At 38.1% G+C, this 17,797-nt stretch overlaps 2 protein-coding genes across 2 annotated transcripts in view; both read right to left on the bottom strand.

Moving 5' to 3' along the window:
* Positions 1–17,797, bottom strand: part of Rspo3 (R-spondin 3) — a 90,593-nt gene that overhangs the window by 48,718 nt on the left and 24,078 nt on the right. The window contains exons 2-4 of the mRNA XM_036168934.1: positions 9,645–9,836; positions 6,860–7,006; positions 2,006–2,203 (exon numbers count right to left, since the gene is read on the bottom strand). Coding sequence (XP_036024827.1) covers positions 2,006–2,203; positions 6,860–7,006; positions 9,645–9,836 — 537 coding nt within the window. The remainder of the gene's footprint in view (positions 1–2,005; positions 2,204–6,859; positions 7,007–9,644; positions 9,837–17,797) is intronic.
* On the bottom strand, positions 16,027–17,534 carry LOC118570642 (UBA-like domain-containing protein 2). The gene is made up of 2 exons (XM_036169309.1): positions 17,523–17,534; positions 16,027–16,683 (listed from the first exon to the last, which is right to left on the bottom strand). Exons 1-2 carry the CDS (start codon positions 17,532–17,534, stop codon positions 16,216–16,218), a joined length of 480 nt encoding a protein of 159 aa, XP_036025202.1. The 3' UTR covers positions 16,027–16,215.

Raw genomic sequence — 17,797 nt, 5'->3', positions numbered from 1 at the left:
TAGTTTTATTCCTTCCTTACATTTTCAGCCCACCTTAAGAAATGAAACCAGCACACTGAAATACAAATGAAGAGTAAGAAAAAGTGAAATGAAACTAGAAATCCCATTACAGGGGATCTATAAACAAATTTGAAACATAATAAAACATTTATATTGGTCTAATTGTATAACATTTTCTGTTTTTAACTGTAAAGAGTTTCTGTATCCTCAGAAGGGTGGAACAAAGATTAAGATCAAAATTTTAAGTGAACTCAAGTTACAGGTTGCTCAAACATCTTTATGGCATAACTTCTCTTAGTTGCTAGCTTTAAGAAGTGACATTTATGATATCACTGTTTATGACAGGTTCAGGAAAAGGTATCTTAGTAGAGCATTGTCTCAAATAAAAGAGGAAAGATAATATAACTTAATTTTTATGGGGTAAGCATTCCTTCATTTGTATTTTTAAAGGTAAAAATACAAAATACTAATTAATAGTGTGGACTTTATAGAAGGAATATGGTTAAAGGCCACATGTAGCTCATTAAATTTCAAGACCATTTAGTAAACAGAAGTAGCCATGCGGCAATGGGTGCATACCAACAGAGTGCTCAAACAGTTGACTTCCAAAGCTAACTTAAAATCTAAGATGTTTTGAATTAATTGGTAACAAATGCTAAAAAGACCTTTTTCCCTAGCCAATTTTCATTCCTGAAACTAAATTTTAATCAAAACCTCTTACAAATTTACAAAAGTTTGATATTCTCTTTAACATAACCCTTATCTTCAAAAATTTTAGTACTCTTATGTATTGAGTTACAATGGTCCTGGAAGTCTCCAACCATTTTCATGGTAGCCAACTAATTCTCCTGATACAACAGAAAGTATTTTGCAAAGCTCAGGTAACCCAAGTTCTCTTTCCTATAAACAATGTTCTTGTTTGTAGTGTCCTCCTTGGTGTCCCCAAGAAACTCGTTTACTATATGATACTGTGATCATCTGCCTAAACGTCTTAGCTTCCCACTGGACTTAGAAACTCATTTACTATATGATACTGTGATCATCTGCTTAAACGTCTTAGTTTCCCACTGGACTTTGAGTTTAACTTCAGAGTACTCTTCGAGAGGATCCTACTTAGCTGTGAATCTCTAGGGATTAGCATAATGTGTGGCCACAAAAGTAAGAGTTTAATAAAAGCATGTTGTATGAATAAGTGAAGAAATGACTGAAATAAGCTAAGGAAGTTCAGCTGCATGGTAGCCAGCTCCTGTCAATTATCTAATTGAGAGGGTCATTTGAAGGCTCATCAGATGATTATCTACAATTACTTAAAGATACACAACATATTTGTAGGTAGTGGCACTGGGGGTGTGATTGCAAAATATGGAAAAAATGATAATTTAAAAATCAGTGACTGCAGTTCTTCTAAGTGAAGTTTATTTCTACTCATGCCCTACATGCAAGGTAAACTTCTCCTTGGTACTTACAAAATTTTAACACATTCTGACACAGACCATACTGAGCTAACAGGTTCTGCAATCTTGTGTGCAGTATATAAAAGCAACTTGGGACAGAATGTCCCCAGTTGTCCTGGTCCTTTGCTTCAAATATGAAACCTAGAATCATTGGCACTGATTTAATTTATAGGCAATTGTGAAGGGAATGTGTGGGTAGGGTGTCCCTTTGTTCTGGTCTTACATCAGGTGATGTTCACCTGGTATTTATGAAACTTCCCCAAAGTTGCTAGGCATTAACAAGACAGATCACAGGGATTAAAAAAATATCAAGCCCAAATGCTTTTACAGACTACTGTAAAAGTTCATTTATCATACTCTAAAGTTCTGAGATCAGGTTCCATACTAAAAAACATATCATATCTATAATCTCTAACACGGAGCCATAATGTTCTTTTTCTACACATTTTAGAGCTTTGGACATGAGGAATACTGCCAAATATCCCATATAAAGCTATAAAGTGAAATACGGATCAAGCTGTGAGGGCTCAGAGAAGTTAGTGTGTCTGTACCTCTCTCTCCCTTTGAACACTTCTTTCTTTGTACTATACACGTCCTTGTCTCGCTTGTTGGGGGACACAGGTTGCCCTTGGCGGAAGGATGCTGTAGTATTTCTCGGACCCGTGTTTCAGTCCCTCTTTTGAAGCCACACGTTTTTCCTTTCTTCATGCATGGACTCCAAGGACCCCACTCACTGGCCTCACAGTGCACTGAAACCAAACAGACACAGTCTCAGGTAGCTCGCAGGCTCACAGGCACAGGCAGGATTTTTAATGAAACAAACAAGTAGACAACAACAATAACAATAACAAAAAAAACCATATATCCTCAATACATCTTAGTTTCCAGGAGAAATTCTGCATATCAAAGTTGGACATGATAATACAAATAAGGGGCAGAAGTAGGAGGTTTCTAGTAGACATGTTGTTGGGTCCATTCCTTCTTACATTGAATTGGCTTTCTGCAGTGGACCTGGCTAACCCAAGCACCAACATAACTACTCACAATGGATTAATGCTTTGTCAATTTCATAGCACTGCTATAATTTTCATGTGATACTTAATAGAGCTTGGGGAATATTGAGATTATCGACTAGAGAATTAAACTTTAGCAGATTTTAGAATTATCTGAAGGCACAATAAAGCACAGGATGCTGGACCATACCCTAGAACTTTTAATGAAGTTTTTTATTTGTTTGGTTTGGTTTTCCAAGACAGGATTTCTCTCTGTACCAGCTCTGGCTCTCCTAGAATTTGCTGTGTACACCAGGCTGGCCTTGAACTCACAGAAACCCACTAGTCTCTGCCTCACTGGTGCTGAGATTAAAAGCGTGTGCCACCACTGCCAAGCCCTGATGAAGTTTTTAGGGTGGAGCAGATATGCCTTCTTCACAATGGAAGAGATACTAGGTGGAGACAGGAATGCCATTTGATGTGAGAACATCTGTGCTAGACAGAGAATGCCAAGCAGAAGAGGCCTATACTCAGTGCCTTTCCTATTTCCATGCTAAATGTACCTAAATATTATTTATGACTCAGTGAATGGGCACAGGCTGTCTCACTTCAGTGAACTTCTGGCCAGTGAGGGCTGATAACTTGCATCTGGACTGAATGTCCTTGCGTGGTTCTTAAAGGGCGGATGTGCCCATCTGAGGTTCATGGAAGAATTGTTTCCTTTGTGTGAGTAAAGTTTCTCTGCTTCTCATTAATAGTTTTCCCAGTAGTAGTAGATGTTTGCACTTATAATGAAAAGGAACACTCCCAAAGTGCTCTTTTTCTTCCTTCCTTCCTTCTCTCCCTCCCTTTCTTCCTTCTTTCCTCCTTTCCTGAGTCTCTTTATGCAGCCAAATCTAGCCTCAAACTTATGATCATCATGCCTCTGCCTCCTGATTACCAGTATTATAGGTGTGTGCCACCCTGGCTGGATTAAAAATGCTGTTCCTGTTTTTATGACCATGAAACCTCCTATCTAACAACAACAGAAATGGCTTCCAATTATAAACCTTTCAGATACTACAAACTTGTCTTCATAAGAGTAAGTTTTCTAGTAACCTCTTCCATTGTCTTCTGACTTAATGGGTTGTTATTTGGCAAGAATGCCATCTCCTATGACAACCTTAAAAACAATAACCTAAGTGTTCCAGAGATGTAAAATCAAATCTCTAGATAAAAGTAATTTTTTAAATTAAAATTTTATTTTAAATCTACAGATTTAAAAGATCTTCATTTTTAATAGCTATTTTAGTCACTTGTAGGTACCTGAATGCAGCACAGAGCCTTGTAAAAGTAAATTTGTTTCAGTAAATTTCAATGAGCATTATTATATCATCTTCAAAATAAACTTCACATTCCATTACACCTTTGTGATTTTGAGCGGAAAGTAAAGCAGCAACAGTATTTAATAGTATAGTCTTCTGCCAATTATGAACTTTATCCCCTAGCATCCTTGCTCTACATTAATAATCCATGAGTAATACAGATTAGAAAGTCTCCAGGAAGGCAAAGAGAAGAAGAAACTGAGTTTGTAAGTTAACTTTGTATATGTGTTTAACACTAGAATTGAGAGGACACATTAGAAAAACATTATTTAATGTGGAAGCCAGAACATTTCAGGTCTTTCATGACAAGGATGAAAAGTCAAATACATGCTTTGACTTTATGAACCTGGATTTGAAAAACGACAACATAGGTAATGACAGACCTACAATCAGAAGATGAATGGTTATAAAGGTGAAATTCTGATGTAAATCTTAGATAATTCCACTGGAGAAGAAAATATAACTAATGCGATTAGATAGTAAAAATATTTAGATCAGATTGTTAAAATGGCATGAAGGGAAGAGAACTTTTTCCTTCAGAATTACTCTAGAAAAGCCAATAATGTGGCAAATAATATGTTTTTGTAAAAAATGGAAGCTTTAGACAAATTATAGACAAAAATATGAAAGGGTGATTAATACTAAATTTAGCTTAAATGAACAATGTAGAACTGAGACATAGCATTGTGAAAAGATACTTAAGAATGACCTTAACAATAGGAAAAGATCCACCAATGAAATATTTCAGAAGTAATGAGCCCCCAAGCCCTCAAAAGGATCATACTGTGGTTGGTTGTTTCTGTGAGATGTAGGGAAAATGTTGTCAAGATTGGGAGGAAGGTGGAACTTGGCTGACTTGGGTTTGGTCACTAACTGTGTGTCCCATAGGAGACACAGCTAGGGCATGAGCCCTGCCTCTCAGTGTTTAGAGTGGGCCACACCCCTCTATGACTGTTTGTTTCTCAAAGAGGAACAGCAAGGAAGGCAGGATGGCAGTGCAGAGAGAAAGCAAATACCTGGAGTCCAAAGTGGAAAGAAGATGCCCTGTTGCAAAGATGGAGGCCTATGCTTAATTTGACTTGGGAACCACGAGAACTGGATACATTGTGATGCTGATCTTTCATGCCATTCTTATATGGGGCAATATTTTCTGTTTCAAACCTTTTTACTCAGTTTAACTTCTAACAAGGAACAAAAGCTAAGCCACAGCTCTAAGCAGGGGAAAATAGTATCCAGTAAGCTGTGGAAAGCTCAAGCTAAGATGCTAAGCCAAACACTGAAACTTGTGATGTTTTGCCACCCACATTTCAGCTCTATGGGTCCTAATCTCCATACTTGTTACAGGGCCAGCTTTGATAATCCTTTGGGTAGTGAAGCACTTTATCATTTTCTCTGATCATCTGGAGCAAGCCTGTGCGTGCTGTGTCTGTGGACCCAATACCAAATGACAGGAGTCTTCCCTTAGGGAACAGGCTACAAGAGCTGGTCCTGAGCAGAAGTTGCTGATCTTAAATACAACTGTGCCCTAGGTCACTTATTCAGTAAGTGGCCATTTGGCTACTAGTGCCTATTTTAAAATATATAATCATCTTCTAAAATTTACAGTAAGAAAGAAACCTGGTAACATTGGAGATATAAAACCAATTTTCTTTGAAAGCTAATCCCACAGTGGCACATGTTAAATACCCTCCCTGATAGGAAAACATTAATGAATGCTTTAATTCATTAATTTAAATTTATTAATGAACATTAGTGACTGAGTGTTGCACCTTCAACAACTAACAAAACTTAAATATCTGTCTTTTGTTCTGGGTAAAGAAATCCCACAAACTTCCAGTAATTCATCTTCAATATGTGTTCGTGACTTTTTTCCCCACTGCTTGGAACTTAATACCTCTAGTCATCAACTTTTAGGATGAATAGGCTAGAAGAACTCTTATGGACCTTTTACCCTTTCTTAAATAGTTTTTCTGTGTTTATATTGACTAGAGAAAAGACCTAAGCAAAAAAAGACACAGGCTGATTTGAGATTGCTGTTTTCCAGTGCTTCTGAGGTTAACTTTAAAATATATATTCGTTTTCTTCCGAAAAATAAAAAAAGTTTACAGAAATAAAAGTTGTAGTTGTCCTGAAGTGGTTAAGCCACCAACTTATAATTATTTCTCCAACACTTTAGGTTCTAACAGAAGCGTGCTGTGGCGAGCCTGGGGGGCACTCCTGGAGACTATCTCATACTGAATCAGGAGGCTCTGTGTACACATGCCAGCATTGGGGCAGCATCAAAGGTTCCTGCCGCCACTGCCCAAGGGACTTTGAGTTTTCCTTTGCTGTTTTCTCATTCAGGTTAGCATCTGTTCCACAAGTGTGCATCCAACTCATAGCTCGAGTAGCTGCGTAACACTTAGGAGAGAAAACATACTCTGACAGTGATCTGTTATTTAGACAACTTGTGAGAGGGAGCTCCCCTCCAGAAACCCAGGCCTGCAGTTAATCAAACATGGCACTGTCTCATTCTGTCATTTGAGTGCGTCCAAATATTTTTCCTCTCTCTCTCTCTCTCTCTCTCTCTCTCTCTCTCTCTCTCTCTCTCTCTTTCTCTCTCTCTCTTGTTCTTAACACCTGTACAAGAAGGCCACTACAGCATTAATGGCTATTTTCAAAAGAAATCAACTTTGATTGTGGGTTGGTATTAAATTTAGGGATTTTGTAAAACTCTTGGTCAAAAGTGGAAATTAGTTGAGTTCTCTCCCCTCTTCTTTTGTCTCTCTGAAATATAATAAATCTTTGATGATCAAAATAGTTTGAAACAATTACAAGTAGTCCTTGAGAAACAGCAGAGCACTCTTAAATAACCCATGATACATGTTGGATATGGCTCCTTGAACATAGATTTAGGACGGCGTCTTTGTAGGCAACATGAACAGGGCACTAGAGATAGCCTCTCAGGTTCTTGTAGAATTGGGCTTTGAGAAGGAATTTCTCAAAAGAAGACTGCCATTGTCATCTGAGGGGTTTCTCATCTATTCTAAATGTTAGAGGCCTTCCTTACCAATACTGACGCATTCCATAGTATGGTTGTTGGCTTCTAACCCTTCTGGGCAACTGTCAAGGCACTTTCCAAGGTGTAAGTAAAATCCACTTTTACACTTTGTGCAGAAATTTTTGTTGAAACATGTATCACAGTCGGCTTTGCATTCTGAAAGAGAAACATAGAAAAAGAATTGTGACTCTGTTATCTTCTCCAAACTATTGCTGGATCATCTTCCCACATACGTGCAATTCTTGTATCAAAGTTGAGGTTCAATGTTATTTTACCAAACTGAATTGAGGGCTCTCCCAAAGACATTGAGTTGATAAACATCTGTTATTGCTTTCCAAATTGTGGTACAGAGTATCTCATGAAAATACCTTGATAATATACACTGACCACCCTTATTTCTAGCATCTAAAATACATATTATTCTAAAATCTGAAACATTTTGATCAATGTCATCATTTTATAAAAATGTTATAGATTTTGGATGATCAGATTAGGAATATTCAGCCAGTAAATTCTATATAAGTATTCTCAAATCCCAAAACCTCCAAAACCAAATCTGGTTCATATAAGAGGTATTCAACCTGTCCACATGGCCAAATAGCTCTTTGTATTAAATGATAGTAATGTTTCATTATCATTTGAATCAAATATACAAAGATATTATATTCATACTGTTCTCAAGGGCTTTTTGTCCATTTGACAAGTATGTAACTGTCCACTATATGTCAAAAGTTATAGATACTGGTTCAGTTCATGGGGATAATGTCCAGAGATCACAAAGCATGCTTTCTAGAAGAAGACACAGTGAGCACTATCATCAATGAACTCTTATGTAATGACTACCATAATCTATGACTATTATGAGTATTTTGCAATATTGTTACCTAAACCTTAGCATAAACAATACATTAGTCACTATAATAACTTTCATTTACAACCAAGATAACAGAGGATCAAGTCTAGCGAAGAACTACAGATGCAGGCGACAAAAATCTGGTTCTAGAGTGGTAAGTGTTCTAGAAAATGGCAATCACAATAGCAACAGATAAATTTGGGGAAAACAGACAGGTGCCTGACAAATGGAAGAGACCTATCCTTCTGGATGAGATTACCATGGAGCATCCCACTGGGGTGAAGCCTTTAGAATCTTGAATGAGGGAACAAATAGCTTCCAAAACACCAAAGGATCCAGTGAAGAACAAAAATTGGAAAGGCAAATCTTGACCTGGGAAGCTCTTAGGAGGGCAATAGTAAGGCTGGCACCACATGGGAGTTACAGCCTTGGGAGGCTGGGCATGGTGACATGCAACATTCTCTGGTTTACACCTTTCAGGATCACTGGGTTTCCATTGCTGAGACTGGACTTTTGGGGTCAAGAAGACTGTGCTCATAGACTTTATTTCCAACTGACAAAAGAATGTTTTTGTGTAAGCCCAAGGTTCCAAACAGCCAGGACAGGTCTGAATCCCACTGCCTGGGTGCCTCCCAAACAGTTCAAGCTATTCAATTGTCTCACTTATCCAGAGGGCCTGATCCAGTTGGGGGCTCCACAGCTTTTGGGTCATAATTCATGTGGTTCCATTAGTTTGGCTATTGTCCCTGTGCTTTACCAATCTTGGTCTCAACAATTCACACTCTTACAGTCCCTCCTCTTTCTCGACAATTGGAACATCTGGAGCTCCACCTGGGGCCTGGCTGAGGATCTCTGCATCCACTTCCGTCAGTTATTGGATGAGAGTTCCAGCACGACTGTTAGGGTGTTTGGCCATCTGATCACCAGACTAGGTCAGATCAGGCTTTCTCTCGACCATTGCCAGCAGTCTACAGAGGATGTATCATTGTGGATTTCAGGGGACCTCTCAAGCACTTTGCCTATTCCTGTTCTCATGTGGTCTTCATTTATCATGGTCTGTTATTCCTTGTTCTCCCTTTCTGTTCTTGATCCAGCTGGGATCTCCTGCTCCCCTAAGCTTTCTTTCCCTCAAACCTTGTCCTTCATTACTCCCACTGTCGTCCAGGTTGTTCATGTAGATCTCATCCATTTCTCTGTCATTGGGTGATCCCTGGGTCTTTCCTAGGGTCCCGTTTTCTAGGTAGCAGCCTGGAAGGAGGGGACTGGAGCTGCCTGTACTGAATCCACCAGGTTTAAATGAATCCCCAGGGGTGCCTTGATCCCGGAGGAGATGGGAATGGAGGGGAGGAGATGAGGGGGAGGTGGAGGTGGGGGCAGGAGGGGGAGGACAGGGGAACCCATGGCTGATGTGTAAAATTAAAACACAAATATAATAATAATAATAATAATAATAATAATAATAATAATAATAATGATAATGATAAAAGAATGTTTTTGTTCTATATTGGCAACTTAGAGAAGCCAAAATAGCTGACATAGTTCTTCTAGTTATTGACTTATAAGTACTGCGCGCTAACCGATTGCGCCACAGGAGCTACTCTTCTAGTTATTGAATACTTAGATTTTATAATGGTAATGGGAACCCTACTGGTTCCAATACCTACTGTAATTTTCTATTGGTCCATTGAGTGATAATCATGTTCTTGGCTTTAGGTTTTGTACGCAAATAAAACAAACAAACAAAACCAAAATTGAATGGATTTTTAAAAAGTTAGTAGTGAAAGTTTTCTGCTCCAAGGGCTAAGTCTATGTATCTGTCACCCTAAATACTATGTAAATATTACTTGTTTTTTTTTACTCTTTTAGGTTTATTAGAAGCTCTTTTAATCAGGAGAAATCCCCGAGGATGAGATAAAAATATAAAGTGATATGGGCACTTACTTGTACACTTATTTATATCTGGATATCGAGTTCCGTAATATCCACTTGGACATGAAGAGAGACACACTCCTATCTGCTTCATGCCAATTCTTTCCAGAACAAAAAATAGTCTGGGCTTACATGACAAACATCCATTGTAATCTGAACACGTCGCACAGCCTCCTTGGCAGCCTTGGCTGACATTAGGATGCACTGGGGAGACAAAATAGAAAACAGAAGGAGAGGTTAGACCATGGATATAAAATTAAATGACTTGTTGGTCTGTCATCATGTTATTTAGTTAGCTTTTAATTTGATGATAGTGGGTGAATGAGATAAGGTGTTCCCTACCTTTTGTTTTAACCTGGATTTCCTTAACCATATATATTATTTTTAATGTTTAATCTCACACATTTGTGAATTTGTAAATTCATAATGTTTTTGATTGAAATGATTCATAAAAAACTCAGTAAAAGATATTTATTTACTGAAGTAGTATCAAGAAAAATGGGAAATTGTCCATTTTGTGTTTTGTGGTTTTTTTTTTAATACAATGAAACAGGTAAAATTGACTTGATTTTGTGTGTATCACAGATGAAAAGCACACGTCTCTGATTTCCTCAGCAAGTGTGATACCATGCACTTGAGTGAGGAGGCTGGGTAAGGACATTAGGTCTGGAACTTCTATTTTCAACTCTGCCCCCAAGAGCACAGTTTTCTCTTTGATCCAACTTGAACTGATTCAGAAACTACATTAGCATCTTGTCACTGCCCAGTGCATTTCTGAAATATTTCTCCTTACCATTCAACTTGAAATAATGTAAAAACTTGGCGTTTAAATCTTATTAGTAAGTCTATATAGATCAAATGCCAGTGCCTATCATAATTTATGAGTTCTTGTGGCCCCATTTAAATCTACTCATTCAAGTAAAACACACATTTTCAGAGGATGCTAGTCTAATAGAAGGATCACTGTCAACATACTTTCCAAGATTTCTAACAGTCATACATGGTCACTGGCAGATCTGAACAAAAATAACTATCAGAGCCATCATGTACTTGAGTCCCTCTCACTCACCTTGATTATAAGCATTAATCATATGCCATCTGATAGGACTAAATAAGGAGCATGTGTTCTTTCCAACAGGGTTCAATGTTACTTTCTTTCCAAATGAATTCTCTGTACAAATACAGTGCTAATTCTTTATAGGTCTTTCTAGACGCCAGGAGGAAAACTGATCCTTCAAGAAGCAGAAGTTGATACACAGGTGTCTAAAGGTATCTTAGCAAATTTCTGACTTCTTTTTATTGATAGAGGAAGGTATAAACATCAATAGACATGGCCACTATTAATCTGTCTTTGCAGTGATGTTGGATTATTGAACTCTTTATTGCAGAAACAAAGGTCTCCAGTCTTACGGTGCCACACCAGGAAGCAGAGTGGGAGGGGACCTGGGGTCTGGACAATAAACTTCAAAGCTTCCTGGTTAATAATCCTTCTCCACCAGCTAGGCTCTGCCTAAAGGCTCCCTCCATCCCCAGATATTATCATTTACTAGCTGGGCAACAAGTCTGCAAAACATGAGCCTGTGAGGAATACTTCAGATTTCAAGCATAGCCGTAAGGGAAGGTGTGAACTCCGATAGAACTGTACATTATTAGTCCATCTTCACAGTGATATTTGGTTATTAAGTTCTTCACTGCAAAAACAAAGTCCTCTAGGCATAGTTAGAAATGGTACCCATAAAACCAAAGAGCCTTCCCATTGGGGTATATGGGTTAGCTACACAGAGGTCATTCGGTTGACCAGCTTCCTCCAGCCTGCAGGAAACCATCCCCGAAACAGCCACAGGAACCACAAGCAGCTCATTCTCATTCCAAGACGTTTCATAAATAAACTGAGGAAACGGGTGGGGGGAAGGGAGGTCTGCTTTTCCTGTACACGCTCTTCTGTGGGGTGGGGAGGTTCTATAAAGTGGACGAGGAGGTTTTGCCATTATGGGACCTGAGGGACTTGTACGGGAAAGTCCTTTCCAAGTATCAGGGTCATTTTTCATGCCAGGGGCTCAGCACTGGGGACTTGGAGAAAATGAGAACCTGTTCTTAAGCAGGGATACACCTTCAAAACAAAAGATGCAAGAGAGCCCTAAGTGTTCAGAATCAATCAGAGCCGAAGGCAAAATCTAGAGGTATAAGTGCAACCTGGAAAAATTTTAACAAAGCCTGTCTGTGGAAATATCATACTTAAAAACAAAAAACAAAAACAAACAAACAAACAAAAAACTGCTTCCTGTTCAGTTAGGCAGTCATTTTGGGTTCAATGAAGATGGATCCAATTGGTCTTCACCAATATGTCAATACCTCTGAAATGTAGCTTCTTAAGGAAAATGTGATTTTTGAAATCTTATATACCCTAAAACCTTTATGATTTGTGAAACAACTTTAAAAAGATCAGTTATTAATATTAATGTGATTTACACTTTCAGGGCCTCAAATACTAACATTCCTTAGGATGTTTCATTTAAAGAATTGGGTTTAGATGTTCATAAACTTTTCAGAGACAGTTCTGAGTGGGTCTAACGACTGGTAACCATTTCCTGTGACATGGAAACATATGCCAAGACCTTGCTCAATTCCCTGCTACTCTAAAACTTTTCCCAGTGAAATGATGCAAGTCACCATTGTGATGTAGCAAATCTTTCTGTATTTTTCACTAGGAACAAAGTTTTTGGAAATGCGAGGGGGGTTCACTGGTCCTAGCTTGTGGTGGGGATTTGCTTCTTTGTAATCAGAGAATGGATGATATAGGTGGTGATGTTTGAGCACAAAATGAGAAAAGTAAATGGTTTTTTTTGGGGGGGGGGAAGTTTATATGGTGGCTATGGGAAATGACAGAAGTTACAACTGTGAAGTTCAGAGTCTGGGATCCTGTTTTTATGGGTGACTACTGTAGTGATTGCTTTCATGAATGCTGTATAAGGATCACTGAAATTATAGTCACTATTACACAACTAGATACAAATTTCCCAAACTTCATCTTAAGACAAGAGCTTTTTACTTTTTATATGGAAACCACAGAAAACTTTGGATTGCCTGTAAGAACTCTTTCAGCCATAAAATCTTGTGATTCTAAGACAAAAAAATAGAACTTTACTTTGTCATGCTTCTTTCGTTTTGGCCCATTCTATTGACTTTATTTTTTACTTACACATTATTGTATTTGGCAAACAATAACTTTCTATGTTGTTATATATGAACATTGGAGGTAGTGGCAGTGGAGATAGAAGGGATACTTTGTAGACGTTTCCACTCTGTCTTAGAAAATAATTGGAGTTAACAGCACATACATGTCTATGCCATTCTAGAGCATGAAACACCATCATTGCCCCAATTGAAAAGTATACTGGCATGAGTTTGATGCAAGGGTATAAAAGTTTCAGGTAAAGAAAGAATCAGGACTATCAAGAAGACTGGAGGAAGTATGTTATGTTTTCATTATGGAATCCTTTGTGGAACATGGGGTAGGAATCGTTCTGTTTCTATCTGGTGAGTGATGTGATGTGATTTCCATTAAAACAGTTTTTCCCAGACACCTTGGCAGACATGGAGATCATAAGGTCCTTAATGTGATATTCTAGGTAAAAGGCTGACGGTAGCTTCTAATAAGCTAAGCAGAATGATATGGTAAGGATTGGGTGCATGTCATAACAGAACCAAGGTGGTGTGATCAAGCAAATATGATAACCAACAGACGTGACCTGGACAAGAAAGGAGTTTGAAAAGTTGGGTTTTTGAGTTATTGAGAGAGAGAAGGTGCTACTTAGGGAGAGAAAGCCTGCAGGTGAAGAGTTAGAAAAAGGTTGAGGAGAAAGGGAAGTCTAATTATAAAAATGTGGCATAATATGACACGATCAAACAGGAACAGAATTTACTTTGCAATGGTTGTTGGGAATGCACATCGGATTCTCTGGTAGCTACTTAAGGTGTTGAGAAAGCCTGGATGGACTAAAGAAAAAGGAAACGTAGAACAAAATAAAGGATGTTTTGTAAGAGAAAAAGGATGAATTATGGTCAAATTTCAATGGTACCTTGTATCTTTCTACAACTTTGTATGTGTCATAAAATAGCAAAATTTAACATGCCAACTGTTCTGTGACCTGTGAAAGTGGAAGTTATCAGGATGATTCCTTTTGAAACTCCAAGCTAGGTCTGAAGAACATTGAATAATTACTAAGCAAATAACAGCTAAGATCAGAGATTGAAATAGATATCTTTGGTGTCTAATAACTCCCTCTGAGTATAGGTAAATGTTAATGTAAAGGGGACAGATATGAATGAGGAAATGGGTAAAATTCACAGGAATTCACAATGCTTCAAATGATCTAGCTGCCAAGCTTCAAGCTGTGACTTGTAGTATTAAGGCTGCAGGAAACCAGTTGCAGTATCACAAACTTCATGTAACAATTCAAAGCAAGCTTTATGGGTCTGCCTTTCTTTACTCCATTTCTAAAGTTCAACTGCAAGTGTCGAAATCCATTGTTGTGTGTTGCCGATTATTATCCATGCTTTTCATTTACTTGTGGCTGGAGAACTTTCAGAAATGCAAATTTAATAAGCTTTAGGTTCATAAAACAAGCTTGATTGGATTCAATGTAAGGGCTGATTACATAAGAGCAATTTTTCAATTTTATAATTTATATAATTAAAATGTAATACATTCACAATTTTGATAAATGTTATTTTAACCAAAAAATAAGGAAGCAAGCAAACAAAAACACTTACCCAGACCCTAACAGGGGCCTTGAGAGAAAGAAGAAGGAGAAGAGACCTCACATTCACAGTGGTCTTCTTGTTCAGGCTCTCTCCTCTTACGCATGTGTTCACACTGAGTGTCTCGAGTTAAAGAGTTTATTTGGTTTGATAATTTCTTGATGGTCTTTTTGATAGTTCCCAGCTTCTATACAGAGTGACTATTTATTACATTGATTTTTTAATAATGAGTATGATTGAAAAGATTTAGCCAGTAATATAAAAAGCTATGTAATTGTATTTTTAAAGACAAGTGTTAAACTGATTACTATTTAACAGAAAGTTAAAGAACAAAAGGTTTTTCTAGATGTGTTTTACTTTAGTAATCCATTTACCTAGAGAAAACATGAATTTTTGTGCTTTTGTTCTTATTTTGTTATCTTGACTAAGTTAGGAAACGTACTTCTACACAATGAAGTCTCTCCAATACTGATTGCAACAGCATTGTTTCACTGTATTCTTATAGAGTGATATTATGGTAACTGAAAATCTAGGGATGATTCATGGCTCCTTGAATGCTTAGCAAGGTTAATTTTAAGAAAGGTCAAATGTTAAAAATTAAAATTACTTGATAGTCTCATATAGATTTTTGGTGACTACAACAAGAAAATATTGATAATTTTTTGGTTCATTCATAAATTAAAGCTTAAATTTGACCATGGCTGAGCCCCCACAGCCTTTTAAACAGTTTGGAGGAGCTAGGTATAGGTATTAAAGTAGGTACAAAAGCTTATTTGAATGTGTATAATTATTTAATGGGATATAATACTGTTTTTTTTTTCTTTTTCTACTTTTATTTGTTCATGTGTGTGGGTACATACAGAGTATTGAAGCTGACATTGGGAATCACCATCAATCACATCACTCACCTTATTGAAGGAAATAGGATCTCTTATTCAAATTTTGAGTTCCCAAATATGTTTATTCTCACTGGCCGGCTTGCTTTATGGACTCCTTGTCTATGCAGTCAGAGAGTCTAAGTCAGTGGTTCTCAACCTTCCCAATGTTGCAATCCATTAATAAAGTTCCTCATGTTGTGATGACCCTCTCAAACATAAAATTATTTTTGTTGCTACTTCACAACTGAAATTTTGCTACTGTTATGAATTATAACATAAATATCTGTGTTTTCCAATGGTCTTAGGCAACCCTTGTAAAAGGGTCATTTGATACACCCCCACAACACACACACACACACACACACACACACACACACACACACACACACACACGGGTTGTGACCCATGGGTTAAGAACCACTGCTCTGATTACAGGTAGGTTCAATATCCACTCATCATTTTTAGGGACTCTGGGGCTCTGAACTCTGGTCCTCATGCATTCCTAGAAAGCTCTCAACCACAAGATCATCTTTGCAATCCAACCACTATTTTAGTGTTTTCTCCACACTGTGATAACTGGGTAAAAAGTTTATTCACAGCCCTCTACTGTTTTTATTGTTTAATAATAAATTGTTGAAACAGTTATGTTTATGGATGTAAAGACATGGAAATATTGCTATTTTTAAATGTTATTTACCTATTGAATTTAACATTTAATTTTAGTATATTAAACAATTTTTTTTTTTTTTTGGCTCAGGACGTTTACTGTCCCCCCTACCCCACAAAAATTCTCTTATAAAATCTTCCAGTGCGATCTTCAAGAAATCCCCCACCCTCTTGTGTTCCTGCTCCCTCTCCAGCCCTCCTCTGTGTCCCCACAACCCTGGACTGCCCCCTGCTCCAGCCCAGTGCCATCCAGTCTCATCTCTGGCCATCCATTGCTGTCACGGCTTTCTGCTGGGCGCCCCACTGGGCTGTGGGCAGTGGAGATGATGGAAGGAATTGGGGGAAGAGGGTGGGATCCAGGGCATCTGGTGGTTGGGTGGGGATGCGGCCCAGAAGGGGCTGAAGTTTGCAGCGGGGAGCGGGGAGCAAGCCACAGCTGTCATGGGGCTGTTGCTGTTCTGCAGGCCCTCAGAGGCTCGAAGCTTGGAGAACATGGCTAGTGCATCAGGAAAGTTAGGTGGTGTGGCAGGGGTGTTGCTGGGAGTACACATCATCTGCGTGTGGTGGTGGCTCTTAGGAATGTTGCTCTCTTGGAAGAACGTGCTCAGGGCGGTCTCGAACTGCCAGTGCGCTGCCTGCAGCAGCTGCTGCATCTGGTGGGACACGCAGCCCGCTGCCAGCACAAACTGGTTGATCATGACCTGGTGCCGCAGCTCGTCCGTGTTCACCGGCAATTTAAAATTCAACTGTTATTTAAATATACATATGTATACAGGCATGTTCATATGTATGTATATATATATATATATATGCAAACACATATATACACATATGCTTTAACACACAAACACATCTACCATACTTCACTTGGTGTTTTACCTGTACATAGTCCAGGCATTAAATTTAGTTTCCTCCAGGGGATTCTCACTGGGGAAACAAACCACTCTTAAGGGTAGGCTGCATGCCTAGCAGTAGATGATCAACAGAAAATAAACTAAATGGCATAAAGGTTCCTTGTCTCATAAAATCATGTCAGAGCTTTAATATATATTCACTCTTTTTACTCTATAGGTCTTTGTGCATATTATGGCTTCCAATTAGTGTTTTTTTTTTCATTTTTCTTTATTAAGAAAATTTCTACTCAGACCCAAGACAATTTAGTGTTTTTATGAGATTCCTGAGTTTGTAAATGAGTGGGTCTCTGCATCTGCATCTGTTTCTTGTGCCTTTTCTTGGGATCTTTTCCATCTCTTTGTTTTGTCCAATTCTTATGTATTGGTTTTTGTTTTTAATCTTATCTCATTGTATTGTATCCCTTACAAGCCTATTTGTTTTCTAATGAGAGACAGAAAGTGGATAGCTCTGGTTAGGAGGGAGGAGGAGAGGAAGTGAGAGGAGAGGAGGGAGGCAAGCCGTAATCGGGATATATTATATGAGAAAAAAGTCCATTTTCAATAAAAGGAAAATATTTTTTAAAAGAATTAATTTCCTGGGTCATCTCATACTAAAATAAACAAACAGACAGACAGACAGATAGATAAATAGATAAAAGTGTTAGAATGTCAAAGTCTGCCGTGTCTTTTACCCCAGTTTCCATTTCTAATTGGAAAGCTGTGTCTCTACCTATGATTTCACAGAATTCTCAACAGGTTCAGTAAAGAGGTCATTCACATCTGCTGAGTTCTGGCCAGCTGGTGATCCACCATTATTAAAATGCAGGGAAACACTGTTCTTTATGAAAGTAATTTCTCTGGGAACTTGGTAAGCCTTTTCTTTTCACTTCCTAAATTTCCTATAGTAAGTCTAATATTTTTATTCTGTAAATATTTTAAAATAAATCTATAGCTACATAGCTGAGGC

This window comes from Onychomys torridus, chromosome 19 (genome assembly GCF_903995425.1).
Source record: "Onychomys torridus chromosome 19, mOncTor1.1, whole genome shotgun sequence".
NCBI classification, from domain to species: domain Eukaryota; kingdom Metazoa; phylum Chordata; class Mammalia; order Rodentia; family Cricetidae; genus Onychomys; species Onychomys torridus.
This window is presented reverse-complemented; position numbering and strand designations above follow the sequence as displayed.